The sequence below is a fragment of the Epinephelus fuscoguttatus genome, linkage group LG15 (genome assembly GCF_011397635.1).
Source record: "Epinephelus fuscoguttatus linkage group LG15, E.fuscoguttatus.final_Chr_v1".
In the NCBI taxonomy this organism is placed as follows: Eukaryota; Metazoa; Chordata; class Actinopteri; order Perciformes; family Serranidae; genus Epinephelus; species Epinephelus fuscoguttatus.
The window spans coordinates 24,871,478-24,894,072 of NC_064766.1; the positions used below are offsets into that span (position 1 = coordinate 24,871,478).

The following is a 22,595-nucleotide window of genomic DNA, read 5'->3' on the forward strand; positions in this document are numbered from 1 at the left end:
TCACAGCCAAACTAGTCGATACCAGAACCAGTCTCATCGTAAAGTTTGAGAATATTAGGAGACTTTTCCAAATTACTTACGGACTTTTTGTTATTTATGGTGGCTGCAAAAGGGGAGAGGCATGTTAAATTATTTTCTAAGCACAGGGGAAAGACTTGTGTTTTTTATTTTGGCTAAGGGAATGGATATAGAACTTTAAATGGCTGTAATTTGTATTGACTTAACTGCCATTTTCAAAGAAAAAAGATGTTTTGTTCTATATTATTGTTCGCTTTGGCATTTTTGTACTTTCCCATACTTAACAGATGTGAATGTCGTCATACTTAATAATAATTAAATAAAATAATAAAAAAAAGAAAAAAAGGAGAACACTGGGAGACAGGCATTTAATCGAGCACCGATAGAATGGCAGCCTTTAAACGACCTTTAGTTTAGCTACTTAACGCTAACTTTATCACTTCTAACTCCATGCTATTGTGCCTGCAGTAGCCGGGGCAATCTATTGGATGACAGGCAATTAAAGGGCAACATTTAGGTAACTGCAACGTCCCGGTTTTATGGGTTGTTACAGCAGGATAGCTCTGTATTGCATCAGGTGTAGATTATGTATGCTAGCTGGCTAGCTGCTAGCCTGAAGTGGTTATATCATGGATAAAACTCCAATGTTCTATGAGTGTGTTATCACTAATTAATTACGTGTCTTTTACAGATTGAAAATGATTACATTTGCATCTGGAAGACACATCATTTCTGGGGTAAGACAGAATTTGGCTGTTGATTTATACAGTTTGCTCTCTACATATACACAGAGGTATTATTGCAATATTATTATTTGAGTAAAAGTACAGATATCTTACCAGGAAATGACTTTGGTAGAAGTTAAAGTTCTCTTTTGGGATATTACTTGAGTAAAAGTCTTAAAGTATCTGATATTTACTGCACTTAATTGTCAAAAAATATTTGTATGATGTTAAACATACTTAAGTATTGAAAGTAAAAGTAAAGGAGTAACGGACTTTTGGTCATTTATAAGGGGGGAAGGGGGTGGTGCAAAAAGGAAAGGCGTGTTAAATAATTTTTTAAGCACTGGGAGGGATTTGTGTTTTTTTAATTTGGTTAAGGAGAGGGGCAAACAAATTTAAATAGTTGGATTTTATAGTTATTTTACTGCAGATTTTGCAAATTTTGTAAGAAAAAAATCACCAAAATTACATCATATATCATAGCTAGAAACTGTAAAAAGAGAAATTATCATTGGATTTTCAAATTCACAATGGGCTGTGGACACATCATGTCCAAGAATGCTTCTGTCAGAAAAAAAAACACAACCAAATCTGAGCTTAACATAGTGATGTTTCATTAAAATACCTTTTATTCTACGTCTCGTTTAAAATTTGGCCAAAAATAAAATGTTTGCGCTAACCAACCAGCATGCACGGCAAGAGTGAAAACCAAGGCTTTTTACAAGTCACTTTATTTCATTGATTTATTTATAAGGACAACGCACATTACAGACATACAAGCAACATGAAGCGGCAACACACAGCTTAGCATTACATGCAGACATGCAGAGCAGCAATAGAGAGAAAACAAATTAGCAGCAGGTTCCAGGATTTCGTCTTTAATTTTTAACGTTCAGACATCAAGGGGTAAGATTTAAAAATCTATTAACTAATTTATGGTGGGGGGAATGCTGCATTTTCCACCAGTCAGTTGCGAAGGCTCAAGGAAAACTATTTGTAGCTTCAGGGAGGGTCAAAATACATTAAAAAAATATTGAAGTCACACCCCAGCCACTCTCTCCGCTGATAAGTAAAGAACAGTCCCTAAATGCTGTTAAAAAAAAAAGAGAGTATGATGAAATTTATTTCTTTGTAACATGAACACCATCTTAAAAATGGAGTATATATTACATTTGATGAAAAACGGGGTCTACTCGTCTTAAAGGATTAAAAGAACAAAATCCAGTTTTCCCTCTCTCCTGTTCCTTCATTTGTCTGCCCTTCCCTTCCTCCATCCTTCTTTCCTTTCTTCCCTGTTTTGCAGTAAGTAACTAAGATGCTTAGGGGAAATGTAGTAGGGTAAAAGTGAAAGTTGAAAGAAATATAAAAGCTCAAGTAAAGTACAGATACTCTCAAAAAATAAATAAGCGTATCACACCACTGATTATATACACAAGTCTTGATCTTTATGCACTTCTATGATTATTATGTTCTCAGGTTCCAGTGTGGAGATGTCTTCAGCAGATACCCAGAGCACCAAACTACACAACAAAAGCTCAGCTGTTTCACTCTCACGCCTCCTCAGTGTTAAAGCCATCCAGACTCACTCCCACCAACAGGTTGCTGAGCATCAGGCCCGTGAGCTGGCCTGCTTCACGTCTCTGCCACAGGGATTCACAAGGCACCTCAGAGAGAGGCGACAGCAAGGAGGGTTTCAGTTTGAAGGCCCTCACCCAGGCTCCCAAACCAGCTCTCTACCTCGGCTTCTCTGGGCTCCTCCCGTTCCTGTCCGCCCCTCTGCTGATGGCTGCCACACAGTCCTTCTACCCTGAAGTGGCGTATGCTCAAGTGGTCTACGGAGCGTCTATAGTCTCCTTCCTCGGAGGTGCCCGCTGGGGGTTTGCCATCCCTGCTGGTAGTCCCGCTCAGCCTGACTGGATGAACTTGGGCAACAGTGTGATGCCTTCACTCATAGCCTGGCTGGCACTGCTCTGCAGGGACAACATTGCAGAGGGAGCTCTGGTAGTCATTATGGGACTAGGTCTCTCTCTGCACTACGACCTGACTCTGCTGCCCGGCTACCCGCCCTGGTTCAAAGCCATGAGAACTGTCCTCACTCTGGTCGCCACCTTCTCGCTGGTTGCTACCCTGGCAATTAAAAAATTCTGCACCGAGAAGAAGATCAAAGAGATTCAGAGCTGATTTATGAGGACAGTTTGTACTTTACTCCATGTGGACTCAATAAAAATGTAAAATTATGTGCAGATGTGCAGACAGTCTGTGTTTTATACTGTACACAAAGAATACTCAACTTGCTTTTCCTGGGGGCAACTTTTGCAAAATGACAGGGGGCTAATTAATAAATAAACAATGAAATTTATCATTAAATGCCTGTTTTCAATCTTTCAAAGTTTGCTGTCCTCACTCATCTCTTTCCAAAAGGTAAATCCAGTCACAGCAGCCCCGCAAAGGTTAGGTGTACACAGGGGTGTCTCTAGGATCCGAGAACATTGGGAGCCTGTCCCAGCTGACATTGGGTGAGAGGCAGGGTACACCCTGGACAGGTCACCAGACTATCACAGGGCTAACACATAGAGACAGACAACCATTCACAAACACATTCACACAAGTACCCAAGGTTCAAACCAGGAACCCTCTTGCCGTCAGGTGACAATGTTCAGAGTTACATACAGCACCATTAAGGCCAACTGTTCCCAAACATCCTCACCAATCTGTCTCCCTGCCTCTTTGATAATTTTTTTACATTCATCCTAAAGAGTCTCCAGTATATGATAAAGAGATATATTATCAGTTACGTAAAGATGTTATGTTTTCACACATCACAACCTCAAGGTCAGAATCTAGGGTTAGGGTTGTGCTTTTATCACCGTTCACTCTGTAGGCTTGAAGCATACTGGGTAGTCAACCCTTGGCTCTTGTCCCGTGATTATACACAAATGAAAACATGTTATATTTAATTTCTGCCAATAGGTGCCTTTAAATCCAACGCACTGAACCTTAAAAATATTATATTATAACAATCTTAAATGAAGAGACAGATAAGTCCATTTTAAACCCAGCACACACATAACTCCTTTATGAGTTTATTAAATCTGAAAAAGCAACCAGTAAAGACGTTATCACCGTTGTGTAATATTAATATTCTGCTGTTTGTAAAGGGTTAGCAGGAAGCACTGTTACTGTGCATTGGCTCCACTCAGCTGCAGATGTGACGAGCTCCAACATCAAAACAGCAAACATAAGACAACTTACTGTAAAGAAGGTAAAAACATTTCTATATTTGTGCATTGTCTTATAATAACTACACTGTGTCTCAACATCAGAGAGTTGAAATGTAAATGAAATGTAAGTTTTGGTAATGTCAGGCGCCACTGATGAGTGAAATGATAAAACACTTGGATTAGAGTGTGAGTCGTGACTAAGAGGCACTATTATATACAGTATCATATATACAAAAATAATCCAGTGAAAATTACTGAGCGATAACTGCACTGGTGTGACAACAGTGGTGCGTTGTTCAAGTTCATAATCATTTACAGGAATTATGGAACTCGGGTTCCATTATTAAATAGGCTCAAGTGGTTTGAAAAACCTTCCAAGTAGCAATGCACTCACCTCATACATTTTTTTAAAGGGACAGTTCACCCCAAAATCAAACATACATATTTCTTCCTCTTACCTAGTGCTATTTATCAGTCTAGATTGTTTTGGTGTGAGTTGCCGAATGTTGGCAATATCGACGATAGAGATGTCTGCCTTCTCTCTAATATAATGGAGTCACATGTCACTCAGCTTGTGGTGCTGATTACTCAAGATAATCCACAGACCTTGTTGTGAGCAGTTTCATGTAGGAACTACTTTCTTTCTACCAAACTACACTTGCCAGCCATATAACAAAGCAGAAGGAAGTGTGCATCTACTCACCTAGAACCACTGGTCTAGCTAACATTATAGCTCAACCAAGGAGGACGCCATTAATGTTTCCATCTCACACTGTCACGAGTGAGAGCCTTTCTTCCATGAGTAGATGCACGCTTCCTTCTGTGCAGTGATACAGTTGGTGGGTGTAGTTGGGTAGAAAGAAAACAGTTCCTACATGAAACTGCTCACACCTTATCACTGCGCAGAAGGAAGCGTGCATCTCCTCATGAACGAGATGGAACCAAGTCATTGTTTTGCAATTCACAAGTCTCAATTCTACGTACTCAAGTCCCAAGTCCAGGGTTCCCACAGTCATGGAAAACCAGGAAAAGTCATGGAATTTCACAATCACATTTCCAGGCCTAGAAAGGTCATGGAATTCATAAAAATCATTAAAAGTTTTGGGAAAGTCATGGAATTTTGTCATGGAAAGTCTTCCATGGATAACCTTCCATGTAATGTAACATAACAGCAAATTTATTTTCTGAAGCTGTCCACATACACGGCTCAAACATGCATCAGTGTGTCATGTTTTTTACCATCACTTATGTTTCGTTTTCTCCCTGCGTTCCATCTCTCCCTCCATGTTTGCCAGCTAGCTCAAATTATGTTTGAATATAGTTTCAATCTGATATGTTTGAAAAGTGCCAGGCAAGAAGGGCAAGAAAAAATAAAAGACATGGAAAAGTTTTCAAATTTTGTTCATAAAAATGTGTGGGAACCCTCTAAGTCCTAAACTTGGAGCTACAGGTCCTGAACAAGTCATATTACACTGTTCACCAAATGTAATGCCATTTTAACAACTGAGTAATAACACATTAAATTCTCAAAAATCATACATGCTTATGGGGCGCCCACTAGCCCACCTGGTAGAGCAGGTCTCCCATGTCAAAGGCTGTGTCCTTGCTGCAACAGCCGCAGACTCAATTCCAACGCACGGCCCCTTGCTGTGCGTCATACCCGCATTCTCTCCCCCTTTCAAACTGTATCTGTCCTATCAAATAAAGGCAAAACAGCCCCGAAAAATATCTTAAAAATGAGCTTATTTGTTGGAACAAGTTTGTTGGAAGTTGTTGCATCTCTGTCTGGAATTTTTAACCCTCACAGTTTGCTAACTGCAATTTGTTTTTGTTGACCAGCTGTAGTTTTCCCAACCAGCGAGTCTCTTCTAGTACCATTATATTGTAGAGAAGGCAGATGTCTCTTTGGCTGATATCTCCAACACACAGCAACTCACACCAAATTAATCTAGACTGATAAATAGCACCACAGTTAAAAGGAAAAATATGTATTTCTGATTTTGCGGTGAACTGTCCCTTTAACAAAAGAGAAAACAAACTTTAAAAAGTGCTTTCACATCTTGTCCAAGGACTGTTCGCACTGTGTTCCCTATAGGACTCTCACACTTGAAGAAAAAACCCTGGTCCATCCAAAATAGAACTCCTCAGCTGTGAAAAATATCCTCATCACAAGGATCGCTTTGTCTTGAAAAGTGTTTCCACGGATACTCTTGTAAAAGTATTTCATGATGATGAGTCGTGTAACAGTACAACCAGTTTTGGCAGTTTTCCAGTTTCAGTCTGTCATATGATCAAGGACTGTCAAATGTTCTGGACAAAAAAAAAAGAAAAACATGTCTTATCGATGTATAAATAACACATGATCGTGTGAAAGCCTACTTGAGACAGAAACACATTTCTGTGTTTCCTAAGGTGCAGCTTTTCTTCAGTTCATGTAGGTTTGGGATGATACGGACGTTCACAGTTTGGATGTCCCAGGTGATCAGAGCACAGCCAGTCCGCCGTCACAGCGGCTGGTGATCATGTTGCCCACTTCAGTCCAGGTGTCCAGGTGAGGGTCGTAGATCTCTACAGAGTCCACCGTCACCGGGGCAGAGAAGTCTCTGCTGGCGGCCCTGCCACCGACGGCATACAGCAGCCCGTTAACTGCTGAAACTGACACGCCTGCGCGAGCTGTCGACATCGAGGCCACCTCGATCCATTTCTCCTGTAGAAAGCAAGAACAGAGGTGAACAGAGCATTTGGACACACAGAAAAACTGACTGAAGACTAAACTGTTCCACTGTACCTCTTCTGGACAGTACTTCTCCACTGTCTCCAGTGCACCCAGCGCCTCATTCCAGCCACCCACTGCGTAAATGCAGTTATTGAGGCAGGCGACGCCCACATAGGCTCGACGTGTGACCATGACGGGCAGGGCGCTCCATCGGCGGGAGATGGGGTCGTACACCTCAGCTGAACGCAGCTCCATTCCTTCGTCACTGATTCCTCCGATTACATAGATAAATCCTAGCAGAGAAAACCAGGGTGGAGTTATCAAGGTAGGGAACACAGTTAGTACAGGCACTTAGTTTTTTAGACACCCCTACCCAAGGTAAGACAAAACATCATAATGACATGTCTTCATGAAATGGACAGTCATAACAGAAATATTTCATATAGCAGAATACAGCAAAGAGTCATGATAAAATATGCTATCAAAATATTGACTCACCCCACAGGCAAAAACGTTTTCACCTATTACTTGGATTTAGTTCAAACTTGCGCTAATTGTTTCTTGATATCTGCCCTACACCTCCAAGCAATATGAATATTAAAATGTGTATTTATTATAAAACTAGAGCCTCAGGAATTTTAAACACAAAGTTGTCATAGTCAGAAATTTCACTCACATCTTTAAAAGAGTTGACAAGAGAAATAATAAAACCAAAGAAGCTTCACGAGACATTGCAGAGAAGTACTAAATCAGAAGTCGTGGATGAGAAGGACTCCTGGACTGACAGGTCTGTTACTCAACATCAGTACATGATGCCCCTGTACTTCCCTGTCTGACTGCATTCTCAGCCTACGTTAGAAAATTGCCTGTTAATTAACTCAGCAGAACACAGTGAATTATGTGTTTAGTCATCAGGGCTGGGAATGTGTCACTGATTTACTGTACTTCTGTCATTTCATATCTAATATAAAAATGAATCCTGGAAGTTATTTGTTTTATTACTACTTTATGTTACTGAGGTCTGCTGATAAATTCGGCATTGTGTTTCACTCAGTAGAACTCTGATTTCAGAATTAGACATAAACACACACACATACTTGCTCCAAAAAGTCTGGTCACCATACTATGATGAAAAATTTAAATCCTTCTCTTAAGACATTAAACCTTTGTTGATGACCGAGTGCATGCAGTTATCCTGTTTTTTAATATAATGTTAGTTTTCAGAATGTAAAAAGTGAAGGGGTCCAAGTTATGCTCCTGGAGAAAACAGGATTTAGTCCAGTGCTTCTCTACCAAGTGTCAAAGTCATAACAGTGTGTTACAACACTTACAAGTTGCACTGCATTGTACACATATTTTTTCTCAAAAAAGAAGAGGAACCCACCTTGTAGCTCGCAGCAGCCAAAGTAGTAACGAGGAACTGCCATGCTGCCGATGACCTCCCACTTGTTCTCCTCTGGGTCGTATCGCTCCATGGTCTTCCCGATCTCAGAGCCAATCCAACCACCTACAGAAGCACAGCGCAATCATCAGTGTATGCTTTTAGTCTGATGTTTCCCGAGATGCTGCTTATTGACGGAGCTGCACTTAGTAAATATTAATATTCATTATCAGTTCACAAAATAATTTTGTTGGAGCTATGTAGCTTTTTGTTCTCCCATTTTCCACGTTGTTTTAATCCAATATTGATGAGATTCTATCACCCTATCCAGCTGTGTCATTGATTGTTATTTTCTGTTTCCTTCCTTTACAGTCTCCAAATATTACACGCCTACTTCTGAATACATTTCTGGTTATTTTCACAAGAAGAGCTTTACCTCATTTCAGCATTAGGTCTTCACAAAGTCATCATGTTTCATTTTTAGTAGTGTATGACAGATCATGTTTTCAATAACACTGCTTCTATGTTCATTCACTGTGCTTAAAGGAATACTTCATACGTCATACTGCCTGTACTCTGTGTTTTAGCCCATAAAGGTCTATGATCACGCCGGTGTAATCAGAACCAGTGATGCTTTCAAAGCACTGTAACAAACAAACTAGGTCACCTGTCGCACTACTGTCAACTTCACTCCAAAGCGCTGATTTGAAACTCTCTCCCAGTTTTTGTTTGACGTTGATAGACCATGTAAAACTGGAGATATCATAGTTTTAATTTGACAGTACAAAAATATTTATCCATGAGTAAAATGGGGATGTTAGTGGCGAGAGTGTTTTAGTAGGAAGAAGAAAGAGTGTTTCAAAGAGAAGAAGAAAACTGTGCCCCATTGTATATCGTTTGAAATATTTGTATATAGTTTGATTACATCTCAGTTTTACCTCTTACATTACATTTGCACTATTGGAACTCTGGGAAAACAAAGCACTGGTGTAGCTCTGTGTGTAATTTTGCGCACAGTTTGTATCGAAGAGTTGTATTAAGAGTTTTACTATATTTAATTTTTACATTTATATGTTCATATTTGCAACCTATGTTTACTTTTTCAAGTTCTAAAACAGTTCATTGAGCATGTTTGTGGATTTTATTGTAATAAATAGCATATTTTCTTAATTCGGATTTGATGATTTTGATGTATTTTTGGGCCCAATATGTTAATAAAGCAGGTTAAAGTGAAAAAATACTTGACAGATCATATAGGTGTTGTGCTGAAAAAAAGATACCAAACATGGGTATGGCAAACATTTTTTTATGTGGTATATAAAGGCAAAATCGTAAGTATTCAAAAACGGCCAAAATAGGCTCAGACCCAAAAGGGATAAATGAGGCTTGGATTATACTGCAAGAGTTGTGTGAGAGTTGTAAACGGTTGTTTGCATGTAGTTTTGTTGTTGTTAAACGCGGCCCCCTATGACTTCAATTAATCAAGAATTTTCTCCACTTTTGGATTCGTTGTTCATCATGGAGGCACGCCCGAAAAACAAGTTTTCTTACTGAAGTCAATGTGACACGGGGTGAGTAACTGACATACAAAAGATCATTTCAGGGGTGAAGTGTTCTTTTAAAGGAGCGCTCCAGAAAATTAGTGTTACACTTCCATGAAGTTGGAGGACTCTCAAAAGACAGATAGACAAGAAAACAATCTGTCAAAATTAAAGCAGCAAAGGCTGAGATATCCTGACTTATAGTTTATCATAGGGGATCCTACATTCCCCATAATGCAACACAATAGCATCTTTTATTAAACCTTCCCCAACTGGTTTATGTCACTGATATCATTTAACCTATTACATTACACATCTTCTTTCACAGACTGAGTAGCAATAAGGTATGATTATCAATGTGGTCGTCATGTGTGAAATCTGTAGACTGCCTCCTCAAAACTGAATCACCAGTCTGTGCTGTGTGTATTTAGGTTAAACATGCTGCTTATGTGGCATTTACCAAGTGCATACAGAGCTCCATGGCAGGGGCAGACGCCAACTCCACAGCGCGGAAAGTTCAGAGATGCCACAGCAGCCCACTGCTTGGTCACCGGGTCGTATCTCTCAGTGCAGTCAAAAATCATCGAGTCTTTCTCCCCTGGCGAAAAGAATCATTCCTTGTCAGACTGAGGATTGTTGACGTTCTTTTATTAAACACAAAACAGCCTCAGCTCTCTCACCTCCCACCACGTAGATCATGCCCTCTAGTACTGCGACCCCCAACCCACTGCGAGCCTGGTGCAGGGACGATACGGTGGTCCAGTACTGGTTAAAGGTGTCGAAGCGCTCAACACAACTCAACGCCCGGCTGTCACTCCAGCGGCCACCCTGCAGCCGAGTGTAGCCTCCTGCCAAAAGGGAACAAGAACACGTCCAAGATTAAGTATGATTTCTAACATTCTGTATTTGGAAACTCATTAGGTTACTTTAAGGTGGTATGAAACCAAACCTATGGCATAGAGGTATTTCCTGGCTTTTCGTCTGGGTCTCATCTTGGCTGGCTGTAGCTGACTGTACATCTTATTTTCTTTGGGAGACTTTGTGACTTCAGTGTATTCCTTCAGCAGAGTCTGCAGTGCCACCCGCAGGCTGAAGTCTGTAATACCTTATATAAATGTAAACATGGCAAACATTTCAAAATGTTTACAGTGTGTCACCTCGTCAATTTTACAGCAGTACTGTGAATATAACACAATAAATATATAAGGACAGTGCTAAATGTTACGTTTCCCTCACCCTCGATGTACTTGAACAGTCTCTGTGGGGACAGCAGAGGGAAGCGGACTGGTTCCAGCACCTCCACGACATGTTTTTTCCTCTTTGCCACATCTTGGAGAACCCAGTCCATGGCTGCAGTAAATACCTGGTACTCATCCTCGATTCTTAGCTCTTCACTTCTCAGCAGCCTCACAAGCTGATCCTTCCCTAGGCCTCTGAACTCATCTGTGACACACACCTAAAAGGAGTAAAGGCAATCTGTAAGCATAAAACTTGAAAATTCAGTCTGAGTTAAAGCACTTTTTGCAAAATACATGGTAAAACTACAATTCTGATAAAATGCAGATGGCATTTTACTGGGCTTGTTTTGAATAAAGAAAAAAAGGAACACTTTTTAATGTGCATCTAGCTTTATTTTAACAGGGAAACATTGGACAGAGTCTGACCGCAGCCCCAGAGTATTGGCAGAGAGATAAAATGACAGAGTGCCTCTTCTCATTTCATACCTCCAGAAAGTGAACGTGGATGTAGTTTTCAGTGAACTCCAGCATTTCCATACAAGCAATCTGCTCCAGGAACTGAAATATGCCCACACAGTTGGACGGGTCCATGTGGCCCTTGAGAAACTCTCCACAGACAGACACCACCTCGTTCAGCTGCAGCATGTCTGCTGCCACCATCAGCTCCTGGACGTTCTCCACTGTCACACTGATCACGCCTGATAGAAACGGGTACATATTTCCACTCAGAAAATGGCACCAAAATTATGCAGATCTTATGAAACACAACGATGAGAATATCAGGATAAATGCAGACCTGTGTATATGAAGTCCAGCAAAACCTCAAAGACTTCAGTCTCCACCCCGAGGATCTGCACCTCCTCTTTATCCGCCTCCCTCATCCCCCCAGAGAACAGAGCGGAGAAGTACGGGCTGCTAGCAGCAAGCACCAGTCGGTGGACCCTGAAGACCCGGCTGCCGACCTTCAGCCCCACGTCGCAGAAGTCGGTGCGGAGCCGCATCTTGTTCATCTGGGCCAGGATGAGCCTGGCGTAGCGGTCTGAGGCCAGCAGAGCCTGCTCGGATGCCTGGGTTGCCATGGCAGCTGCAGCATCACCACCACCACAACCAGTCGACACGGAGGTGGAGGACATAGCAGATGGGGCTGGGCTGTGTTAACATGGAGGCTGAACCCTCCTCTCTAGTGTGTCTCAGCATATAATAAACCTGAAAGACACAGCAGCTGATTGTATCAACACCTAAACACACACAGAGTCACTGAAATGCATTAAAGGGATAACTTGAGATATCTGAAGTGGTGTTGTATTGAGTACTTACACAGGCTGGAGTCTGACACAGAAGCTAAGCAATATACTGCTGTGGACAGGGGTCAGCAACAAAACATATTTTAGCCATCTGAAAAAAAATCAGTATCAGTTTAATTGTATGCTACATTGAGAGTATTTTCTGAAAGGCTTCAGTTCCTAACCTATGCTCTCGTAAGAGCCACCAGACTCCATTGAGAAAAACAGCAATTTTAGCATGCTGAACATGAGAGCTGCTAGTCTAGCCCTGATTCTGTCTGTTTGTTCATTTTGTTATTGTGTGACTTTAGTGAATCTGAACTAACCCTTTTAAACACCAGCATCACACAATAACACAAACAAAGTATATTTTCAAGACAATAGTTGAGCAGCAGCTCCTGTGTTTAGCGACGTTAAATCACTGTTTTTCTCAAAGGAGTCTGGCTTTGAAGAGACTGTCTAACAGCTTAATTTTCCCATTGGAAATCACTGTCTGGCATTACGGTAAAGCACTGACAATACTCTCAACATTGCATACAGTTAAACTGATGTTGTTGGTTTTTTTTAGATTGCTAAAATACATGTTGCTGACCCCTCCATGGCAGCACATTACTGAACTTCTGTGTCAGGACTTCAGCCTGCTTCTCCAAACTGGGGGCACGCTGTCTGACATCTACTGTATGTATTATACCATCTATGCATAAGTACTCCATACAAACCTCCTTCAAAATAACAGAACTATCCCTTTAATGTTGTGTAACAACACAAAACTGTGGCAATATCGGCAACAAAACACAATATATACGTATATAAATGGGCTTTCTGGACTGACTCATTGTAACCCACACTGGTGCAATCATAGTTAAGTTACTGTCAGCCACCATTTTTTTAGTAGCCATAAATAAGCTCCTACCACCGCCGTTAGCCAGACATGCTAGCCAATAGACATCACGCTAAGGGTGGATTCAACCATCATGTTCATCAGTACAATTCTCAACTGAAATGAGACAACTATACAGCTCAAATAATCCCTGCTTAAATTGTGTAACCCCACGGAGAGTTACAGACTCTTACGGCATAAAAATATATCTAAATTAATTTGGTTTAAGCCGCGACTTACCCATAAGTTTACTGATGAGGATGCAGGCAACTTCCCTCGCCCTGCAGACTGTCAACACAGCTTTCTGGATCGATTGCTCTGGTCTGGCAGTTGATGTTCAGTCGTCACTAATCGATCACCGAGAACGTAGCATTATTTGTATCGTTTATTTTTTTTTTTTTATCGTTGGTGACCCTCGTTTTCTGTTGTGCGAGACAGAGTTTTAAATTACACGAAGGTAAGTCTTATTAGTTAATGTTTATATATATATTTAAAATAATTTGTTTTTATTTTTGGTCAGTTTACCGACTTGTTTTTTGGCTAAGTTCGTCATAAAGGTTTGCTAGCACCCAACGCCAGATGGCAGTGTCGCCTTTCAACAAGCAGCCAAACAAATGTTAGCCCTTGACAACAAGCCACAGAAACCTTCCATGTAAATTATCATAGTATTCTTAGCATTTCAGCCCCCAGCATAATGGTAATTTTAGATGAAGCCATCCTCCACTGTGTTGGCTGTAACCTCTTCCACTTGGAGGCTTGACCAAGCCTACGAGCTAGCCTACTCTTAGCCAGTGGCAACGGGTAGTCCAGTTTGTTTTAATCAGTAGCTTGACATCAAATTGGTTTAAATATTATGTTGGAAACCTGTCATTACATACAGGACTGCAGCACTGCTTGGACCCATTAGACCTGTCTGGTGCACTGAGTTGAGGTGAAAACCGCCTGTGACAGTTACAGGAAAAAGTCCTGTAACTGTCACTTGACTTGTATTTCCTGCTATTTCAATGTGTCACCCAGAGTCTAACAGCCAGTGGTGTAGGTTACTGGAGAATATGTGGTGCCACTAACAGTTGGCTAATTAAAACTCAAAGGTAGATAGATGCGTGCCAATGGGAGCCCAATATCCTCTTAATATGACTCATTTAGGAGACCTTTCAAAGGGTTTTGTGTTCTCAGCAGTGTTTTCCCTCTGTCAGAATGCTCAATGTATGTTTCCCTGGGTATATATGCTGAAATCATCCACCTACGACAGCTTAAAACCTACTGATGTTACACTCCTGACAACCTACGCCCTCAAATTTGTGGGCAAGACAGTTTTCTTGATTTTAGACATTGATATCTTCACTGTGGCTGAACAAATTTTTGCCATTCAAACTGCATTTGTACCATCCATATCCCTTTACAGTACTTCATATCAAGAGACATGACAAGGCAAGGCAAATTTATTTATTTATGTAGCACATTTCATACCCAAAGGCAACCCCAAAGTGCTTTACAGACAGCGCAGGTAAAAGCACAAGAAACAAATGATGAAAACAAAACAATAAAAGCAAGCAATCACAATCATAGAATACAAAAAACAAACAGTAAAACAATAAAATAAAAGTATAAACAATCAATCGCACATAGAATGAAAAACTATAAAACAAAGATGTATTTAAAATAGAATTAATTAAAAACAGTGGTGATAAGATTTGTCTTTAGTTTGGATTTCAAAGTGCTCTGCATTTTTTCCAGTCTGGTAATTTGTTCCGCAATTCAACAGCATAGAAACTAAATGCAGCTTCACCATGTTTAGTTTTTATTCTGGGAGTAACCGGTAATCCAGACCCAGCCGACCTGAGAGGTCTGCAAGGTTCACACTGGGTCAGGAGATCTGAGATGTATCTTGGACCTAAACTGTTCACTGATTTATGGACAAGAGATAGAGCCCTGGTACGACCCCTGCGCCATCCTGGCCACCCTTTGCACTACACACGTAGCTGTGTTTCTTTCCTGCTATGCTATATGGTTAAATTTCCAGTGTGTCCTGTTTCCTGAAAGGACATTCACCATGACCATTGTCTCTGCTGAACAATTAGCTTATTGGATACAGCTTAAATGGACTCTTAGTAAGCCAATATAAGGCAAAGCTCGCCCTCTGAACTGAGTAGGCTTTGTAAAAAAACAAATGCACTCCCTCTTTGCAGCCAAATATCTTGTAAGGAATTTGAAAATCTAGTCTTGAAATGTTACTTGTCTGCCTTGACAGTCAGTTTGTAAACATGAAAGACATTGCAGGTTAGCCAAACAGGGTTGACAGTCCAAATGGTAACTATGTTCTGTCACATTTGGCATTTTTCACAGCTCACTTTCAGCATTAATCTTCCCATGAGCAAACTTGAACCTGCTCAACAGTGTTTTATCCTGTAATGTGATATCTTTTTAAAAATCACCCCATTTAAATCTGGCTCACTGGTAACACGTTAATCAGAGAACCCAAAAATATCAGCATTTGGAGAGAGAATGCATCTGTCATCCTCGAATAAGATTCATTGCTCTCGATGGTGTCACGAGCACTGTCACTGTCCACACAGGCCCGAGTTGTGTTGATCACATTACGTATTTTTAGCAGTCATGAAGTGATCGGTGCTGTTTTGCAATTCAAGAGCCTCATTTGGTGTTTCATTGAAGTTTGACAACAGCCTCCTTTCAATCAATGGAGGAGCGAGGGACATACGTGCTCTTTACACACAAATCCAGCATAATAATGTGTCTGTCAGAGGTTAAATAAGGGAGTGTTCTTTACTTATCAGAGGAGAGGGGTGGCTGGGGTGTGACTTTTTTAAAATTTCGACCCTCCCTGAAACCACCAATATTTTTCCACGAGCTTCCCTGAGTAACTGCCAAAAATGCATGACCCTGCCTCCACCATAAATTAGCTCTTAGATTTTTAAAACTTAGGCTTTGATGTTTTAAAGTTAAAGGATCAAGGCGAAATCCTGGAGTTTGAAATAGCCTTGTTTTTTCTGCTCATTGTGGATGCTGGTTAGTTCGTGTAAATGGTTTATTTTTGGCCAAATTTTCAATGAGAGGTTGAATAAAGTGATTTTGATAAAGTTTCGCTATGTTAAGCATGCTATTTTTTAATTTATTTTTTTTCTGATGTAAGCATTTGTCGCACATGATGTGTCCAAGGACTGTAAGAAATTTGAAAATCCAACAATAATTTCTACTTTTACAGTTTCTGCCTTTGATAAGTGGTGCTATTTTGGTGATTTATAAAGCCGCCATGTTTCCTTTTTAAATCTGTGGCAAAATAAATACAAAATATAACCATTCAAATTTCTATACCCCTCTCCTAAACCAAAATAAAAACATAGGTGCTCCAAAAAGTGCTTAAAGAATTATTTGACATGCCTGCCCTTTTTCGCACCACCTGAAAAATAGCTAACAGTCCCTAACTGAGACATTTGCTCTTGGTTGTTTGTAGCGTAGATTTCATTACTAGAGGCAGAAAACAGGCCTCAGCTAACTTCTGTAAAGTAATCTTAATGACTGTATTCCATTCATTGTCTCTAGTGTTTAGGCTTTATGCGCTCCGTTTGTAATACGAGCGTGTTTCTCTTTCTTTGCCTTTTGTTCTTTATGCTGCTGCCTGGGCAGGTGTCTCTTGTAAAACAGGTTTTAATAAGTAGGTGAGGTGCTAAAATGAATTTGAATGTAGTGACACAGACTTCTTTTGGTGAAAGTGGCTCTGTAAGTGTGAGCGTGCCTTTTTTGTATTGTTAGGCATGGCTCCAGTGTCTCATTTTTTTTTTCTCCTATAGGCAATGTTTTTGCTTGTCACTGGCATGATTATTTGCACTCTCTCGCCATTGTGGTGATGGGAAGCGGCGTGCTTCCCTTGCACCCAGAATCTCCCATGTAGTGGGAGAAAAAGTAAATAGTGTGAGGGTCATCCTATGGAAAGCGGTCACTGTAATTACCGTTCTGTTTTAAGTGCAGGGTATGTCTGAGTTTTTCGTCAGGGCTATGTCTTCTGGCTAGACGTTGCTTTCACCAGGAAAGAAAAACATGAATCTGACAGCTTGAGGGCTCTTATGGGAGTAGGTAGAGTTCAGCTTTTACTCAGTATTTATGATTGGCTTTAAATTGAACCAGATAATGCAAAGAAAGTAATTACAGCGCTCTGTGGTTGGAATTTTTATTATTATTTCCATAATATTACCCATAACTTAAACTGCAAAAATCCCTGTTTTATGATGAGAGTATTTTAGTTTTTGCTGTTATTAAATTTCCTTCTTATCTTGTCGACATGTTTGTTCTGATAATGCCAGTCAAGGTGTCTTTTCTCACCTGACAGGACTTGTGAACTGCATAACCCCTCTTTATCTTGGCTAAATTCGCCACCTACAATGTACATACAAGCTTTCAAACCAAGCTGGTTTCTGATGTGAACTCTAAAGCTTCTCAGTCATCTGCAGTCTGTCAGTCCTGTGCCACATTGGTTTGCTGGCCGTGTGCCCGCCGGTTCTTTTTTTAATCTATTTGAGAGCTGAACTCCCGCAATGAGATTGTCCTGAGAGCTTGAGGGACGTCGAGGTCCTTCATTTATTACAGCTGAAATCATTAGTGAGGATTTTTTTTTTTCCCCTTGAGAAACAGAAGTACAATGTAAAACATATGTCGTGCAAACTGTTGAGCATTTATCCAAAAGGAAAGTTTTTTATTTCAGAGTTGAGTCTACCTGTTTTGAGGAGGTGGGATCGTCTCCTGTCTCAGGTCTAAGCTGATGTCTGCAAATCTGATTTGGTTTTGGATCTGGATTGGCATTTCTCCTGAATGGTTTGTCAGCAAGCAGCATTGTGTTATGCCTTTATAAGAGTTGGCTCAGTGTCACCTCTCATCTCAGTGTGATCTGAGCCCCTTACTCCAATCTGTCCAATTTGTTTAGTAAATTGTTTAATGCAATTTCACTGTTTTTATCGAGTTAAAATACAATTGCAAGTGCATTTCAAACAATGATTGCACCTTATTCTAAACTGAGAACACAGATCAATAATTCAAGATAAATCGGGCAGGATTGGTCACCAGGAGGACATACAGGGATTAATACAGCGGCCATTTTATTACCATTAGATGCATTGTATTTTAGGAGCAATCCCTGACGATGGTGTCAAGACAGACTATTGAAAGTTGATCAATGGAAATAATAACTTTTTTTTATTATTTATTTATTTTTTGGAGAATCCTCTCTGTGGATTCACATGATGCCATGAACTGTATTTTTTATGTTTTTTCCACCTTTTTAAAAACCTCCAACAAAGAAGCTAAATGTACATAAGTATGGATAAACATTTTGTAAAAAAAAAAAAAAATTCCTGTGGCCTTAAGTAGTATCCTAAATATGTTGCTGAATATGTACAATATATGTACAATATTCACTGTAGCATTCAAGGTCTTGTGTAGTTCCTTACTGTACATTTGGGGCTCAGACATGTTGTTAATTGGGCTTTTATTATGAGGATACCCAGGATTTTAAAGAAAATAAGTGCCCTGAGAGAAATGAAAGCTCATGTGCAAACTTTCACAACATAACTTTCATTCTGAAACTTGTTAGATGTGCATCATTTACTATAATTCCTCCAGGCTTGGAAGGAATTTTAATTTTCTAGCTTTTCCATGACCTCAACGAGGGTGAGCAGCCTGTGAAGCTAAATTCTTACATAAACAGACACATTCACACACACAGAAACATACACAATATACAAACACGTTGTTTGGCTTTTTATTTGTGGTTGTATTAGAGGCTTCAAAGGAAATGTGGAGCTGGTATGTTTAATGGTTCAGCCCGTAGCCTACATGCTGCTTGGCAGGCAACAGGATCTCTTGCCTTCAGCCTATAAGCCAGCTATAATGTGAGCTAGTAAAAAAGAAAGGGAGGAGAAAAAATCCCTCTCTTATCGATTCTGCCTCCAACATAGCAACTGGCCGCTGATTGGCTGACGCGTGGCACGTTCCCGGCCTCCCATTGGCTGCTCGGGTAGCGTGAAAACGGTGTATTCGGACGGAGACAGAGGGGAGGAGAGACGCGATTGGCTGCGGCCAAACTGAAAGCGAAAACCTCTTTTTATGAGAGCCTGCGAGACAGTTGATGGTGTGTGTATTTTAGGCGTGACTCCAAAGGTAATTCGTCCTGGTGCCCCCCCAGCCGGGACTTATTTAACCCTTTCATGCATGAATTATGAATACCTCAGTCAAGACTTTGCTCCTAAGCGTTTATACTCCTCTTTAAGAATGAAAAACAGAAGTTAAAGTTCAGTTTTTAAAATGTATTTCTCAAGGAGTTTTTACCTGTCCTCTAAGATTCACAGCATGCATTGAATATTATGTTAAGCTATAAAAATGTACTTTTAATGCTGTTAAACTAGTGTGTTCACATATTTAACATATTCTTTACTGTCCAATGCAATGTAAAAGTGTTTGCTCCTGACTCCTCAGACTCTCTTCTCTTTATACCATTTTCCTTCTGTCCTCCCTTATTCCCTCCGACATTCAGTTCGTGGCTCTTGACCCCTCAGGGCCCTCCACACACCTCCCCCTGTTGAACTGCATATATTTTTCAACGAACATTTTCTGCAAAAATTCATTCATTTAAACTTTATTTAACCAGAGAAATCTCTTGAGATTAAAAATCTCTGTTTCAAGAGTGTCCTGGCCAAGACATAAGTTTAAGACAGACAACATAGAATGATAATACAAAATAAAGCTCAAAAACAGGCAATATAAAACACAAAATAAGATTACTACAAAGAAAAGCCAAAAAGTATGTTAATATATACCAGAAATGAACCGTAAAAAAGCAAAAAATAAAACAGCAACTACACATGATTACAAAGATTAGCTAAGTCACACAGTAAAATATTGTTTTTGTTACAAAAACTTCAAGTTATACTCTAATAAGAAAATTAAGTTAAAGCCCAAAGAGTTGCTGCAGATTAAGTATTTTTTAAGAACGACAAAGTTGCAGTAGTCATGTCAACTGTAGTTGAAATATAGCCAGTGATTATAGACTATATAAAGATGGACGATGTGTCTCCACTTACCCCTACTGTACAAAGTGAGGCTAAAATACCCCAGATGCGGCTGCTGCCATCTTGCTTTGGTGATGTCGTTTGGAGCCAGAGCCTGCGCAGTAGCGATCTGAATACTATTAAGTGTTCCGCCCATACACCCATCCGACCAATTGAGAGCAGCGTCACCGAGTTAGTTTGGCTCATGTCCCGTCCGCTAACGTGGAGAGGGCGGGCTTTATGACCTATACTGCAGCCAGCCACCAGGGGACAGTCGAGATGTTTCAGCTTCACTTTTGGGACCACTGCCATCTCGCTCTGGTGACGTTATTGGGAGGCCAGATTCTGCGCAGTAGTGATTTCTGCAGTATCAAGTTTCATCTGTCAAGCAGCACCACTGATTGGCTCACCTAATTGTCAATTATGTTGTAAAATCCCCATTTTGTAGCACTGAATAACTAATTAAAACCAAACTTATCAGAAAAACGAACACTTTAACAAACAGCAGCTTGATTAAAACTACTGTAAGTGACAGAAACCACATTTGGGAAAACTTTATTTGACATCGGCTTTGGGTTTTTAGTGTGGTCCATGTCCCATCCACTAACATCAAGGGGACAGGCTTTATGGCCTATACTGCAGCCAGCCACCAGGGGGCAATCAAGATGCTTCGGCTTCACTTTTGGGGAGCTGTCATGGCGTCCATCTTTACATGCAGTCCATGTTAGCTATCCATGATGAATAATTGAAATTTTAACAACTGTTTTACTGATTAGATGTGACTTGATGTTTCTGAATTTTATATACTTGCAAGGGTCTCCTGTTAGAGAAGGATTGGCAAAATATTCTTGAGCTGCACAACATTTCTTGCATTCCGTCGGCCATCTTAGTTTTGAAATATTTATGTTGCTGTTACAACACCTGGCCAGTGGGTGGCAGTATATGTCATGACGCACTAGCATCCACTGTAGTGGCTTATGTGCGATAATAGCATCAAAACCCACGCATATTCAAGAAAATAGGTTTTAAATGGCTTTCCACTGTAGTCACTACTATGCATGAAAGGGTTAAATTGAGAGCTATAAATCAGAATGACTGTGAATTTAAACGAGCGAGTTGTGTGACCGAGGTGTACCGACAAGGAAAGAGAAAAGGAGGAAAGCAGAGATGTACTGTGCATGTAAGACGTGGGGGCTGGGTTTTTACATAGATTAAACTCAGATTCAGGGAGCGAGGGAAAATAGGACCGGGCAGCGAAAGCTAAACTGCTGTGAAAGCAAATACCTCTGGGGTATGGCCAGGTGGGAGTGTGTTTCAGGTCAAAGGAAATGTAGCAGAGGCCTAACTTGACCTTTCCAGCCTTCATTTTTTTATACCATCCTGTACAGGAGTTAGAAAAATGCACTCTTTCCTGTCCCTCCTCTTTCCTTGTCTGTCCACCCCACACACTTTCTCTTCCCACTCTCTCCCTGTCTTTCGGACACTCACGCAGCCTGAGTGTGACTCAGCGCTGGTACAGTCTGTCCTATCCATTCATTTATCTATCCGTCTATCCATCTATCTCCCCTGCATCTGGTCCATGCTAGCAGAGCACGCATGCTTGCCTGTCCACCAGCTCTCTGTGCTGACACAGGTAAGAGGGAGTAATCCGTGGCCTGGAACTGAAGTTCACCCCCAGTACATCCCTGCCCTCTGCACCTCATTAATCCCTACCTAACACAGACCTTATGTGATGGTTGAAATAGGCCACCTGTTGCTCTGATCACGGAGGGCTGATGGTGGTGTCACCTGCGGTCATCATCATCACCATCCGTAGCTTTATCCTAAGATTCACACAAGTTTTTCTGTGTGGATGGTGTTAAAATTAATAAAAGGAAAACATCTGTAATATCAGATAATGGCGCTGACTGTGTAATTAAGTTCTGGAGACAAAACTCTCAAGCTGGCTGGGGCTAAATGTTTACAGTTGAACTACATTCCTTTCACAGGAGCCTCCGAAAAGTTGTGTTTAACAATACAGCATGTTCTCGGCGAGGTAGGTTTGATAGATTGTTTTCTAGTGACTCAACAGCGGCCAGGCTGAGTAGGGAAAGGGCCTGCACATATCCTGCTATTGTCTTATCGCTTCCTTTCTCTTCCATCTGTCCACAGTGTGTCCTCCAGCGCCCCCGCTGCCTCCTATCTCTGCTGACCCAAGGATAAGCTCATCGGACGACAATGGCACCACTAGAGACAGATGGTAAATTTAAGATAATTAGTTATCTCGCTTTAAAGAAGTGTTTCACTGCTGGAAAGATGGTCTTTTTAAAAAAAAAAAAAAAAAAAAACACTGGGCTGTCGATGCAGTAGAAAGATGCAGATACTTTTTGAAATTGGTGCTGCATGACCAAAACAACACAGAAGAGAAAGGCATTTGCTTTTGCTCAAGAGGTAGAAAATTACTAGAACACACGGCGCTGCACAGAACGAATAAACGCTCCAGCTGGTGGGTGACATAATGCAGGTTGCTCGTCTGAAAAAATATGGCAGCCGGCTGG

General features: G+C 40.7%; 3 protein-coding genes across 5 annotated transcripts in view; 2 read left to right on the plus strand and 1 right to left on the minus strand.

Moving 5' to 3' along the window:
• Nucleotides 1-377: 377 nt before the first annotated feature.
• Nucleotides 378-3,102, plus strand: LOC125902075 (transmembrane protein 69-like). The gene is made up of 3 exons (XM_049598186.1): nucleotides 378-535; nucleotides 710-755; nucleotides 2,220-3,102. Exons 2-3 carry the CDS (start codon nucleotides 717-719, stop codon nucleotides 2,922-2,924), a joined length of 744 nt encoding a protein of 247 aa, XP_049454143.1. The 5' UTR covers nucleotides 378-535; nucleotides 710-716; the 3' UTR covers nucleotides 2,925-3,102.
• Nucleotides 3,103-3,790: 688 nt separating this feature from the next.
• Nucleotides 3,791-13,388, minus strand: LOC125902064 (intracisternal A particle-promoted polypeptide). 3 transcript variants are annotated; one of them, XR_007451056.1, is made up of 11 exons: nucleotides 13,244-13,388; nucleotides 11,637-12,046; nucleotides 11,327-11,538; nucleotides 10,839-11,058; nucleotides 10,552-10,707; nucleotides 10,283-10,450; nucleotides 10,063-10,200; nucleotides 8,065-8,187; nucleotides 6,753-6,973; nucleotides 4,907-6,671; nucleotides 3,791-4,777 (listed from the first exon to the last, which is right to left on the minus strand). XR_007451056.1 is itself a non-coding variant. In XM_049598164.1 (10 exons), the coding sequence occupies exons 2-10, from the start codon at nucleotides 11,971-11,973 to the stop codon at nucleotides 6,447-6,449; spliced, it is 1,800 nt and encodes a 599-aa protein (XP_049454121.1). In that variant the 5' UTR covers nucleotides 11,974-12,046; nucleotides 13,244-13,388; the 3' UTR covers nucleotides 3,791-6,446. The 3 variants fall into 3 exon arrangements, 2 of the variants coding, with proteins under 2 accessions (XP_049454121.1, XP_049454122.1); XM_049598164.1 differs by having other exon boundaries at nucleotides 3,791-6,671; XM_049598165.1 differs by lacking the exon at nucleotides 13,244-13,388 and adding an exon at nucleotides 12,158-12,295 and having other exon boundaries at nucleotides 3,791-6,671.
• A 5,684-nt stretch (nucleotides 13,389-19,072) lies between these two features.
• sgip1b (SH3GL interacting endocytic adaptor 1b) overlaps nucleotides 19,073-22,595 on the plus strand; it is a 79,278-nt gene continuing 75,755 nt past the window's right edge. The window contains exons 1-2 of the mRNA XM_049598194.1: nucleotides 19,073-19,171; nucleotides 22,210-22,297. The gene's annotated coding sequence lies outside the window, so the exon portion shown is untranslated. The remainder of the gene's footprint in view (nucleotides 19,172-22,209; nucleotides 22,298-22,595) is intronic.

Coding starts and splice junctions, on each gene's coding strand:
- LOC125902064 (XM_049598164.1), bottom strand. CDS start 11,973: ATGTCCTCCACCTCCGTGTCGACTGGTTGTGGTGGTGGTGATGCTGCA. Junction 11,539..11,636: donor GCTGGACTTCATATACACAG/GTCTGCATTTAT, acceptor CGTTTCTATCAG/GCGTGATCAGTGTGACAGTG. Junction 6,974..8,064: donor TGGCTGCTGCGAGCTACAAG/GTGGGTTCCTCT, acceptor TTTCTCTGCTAG/GATTTATCTATGTAATCGGA.
- LOC125902075 (XM_049598186.1), top strand. CDS start 717: ATGATTACATTTGCATCTGGAAGACACATCATTTCTGGG. Junction 756..2,219: donor GAAGACACATCATTTCTGGG/GTAAGACAGAAT, acceptor TTATGTTCTCAG/GTTCCAGTGTGGAGATGTCT.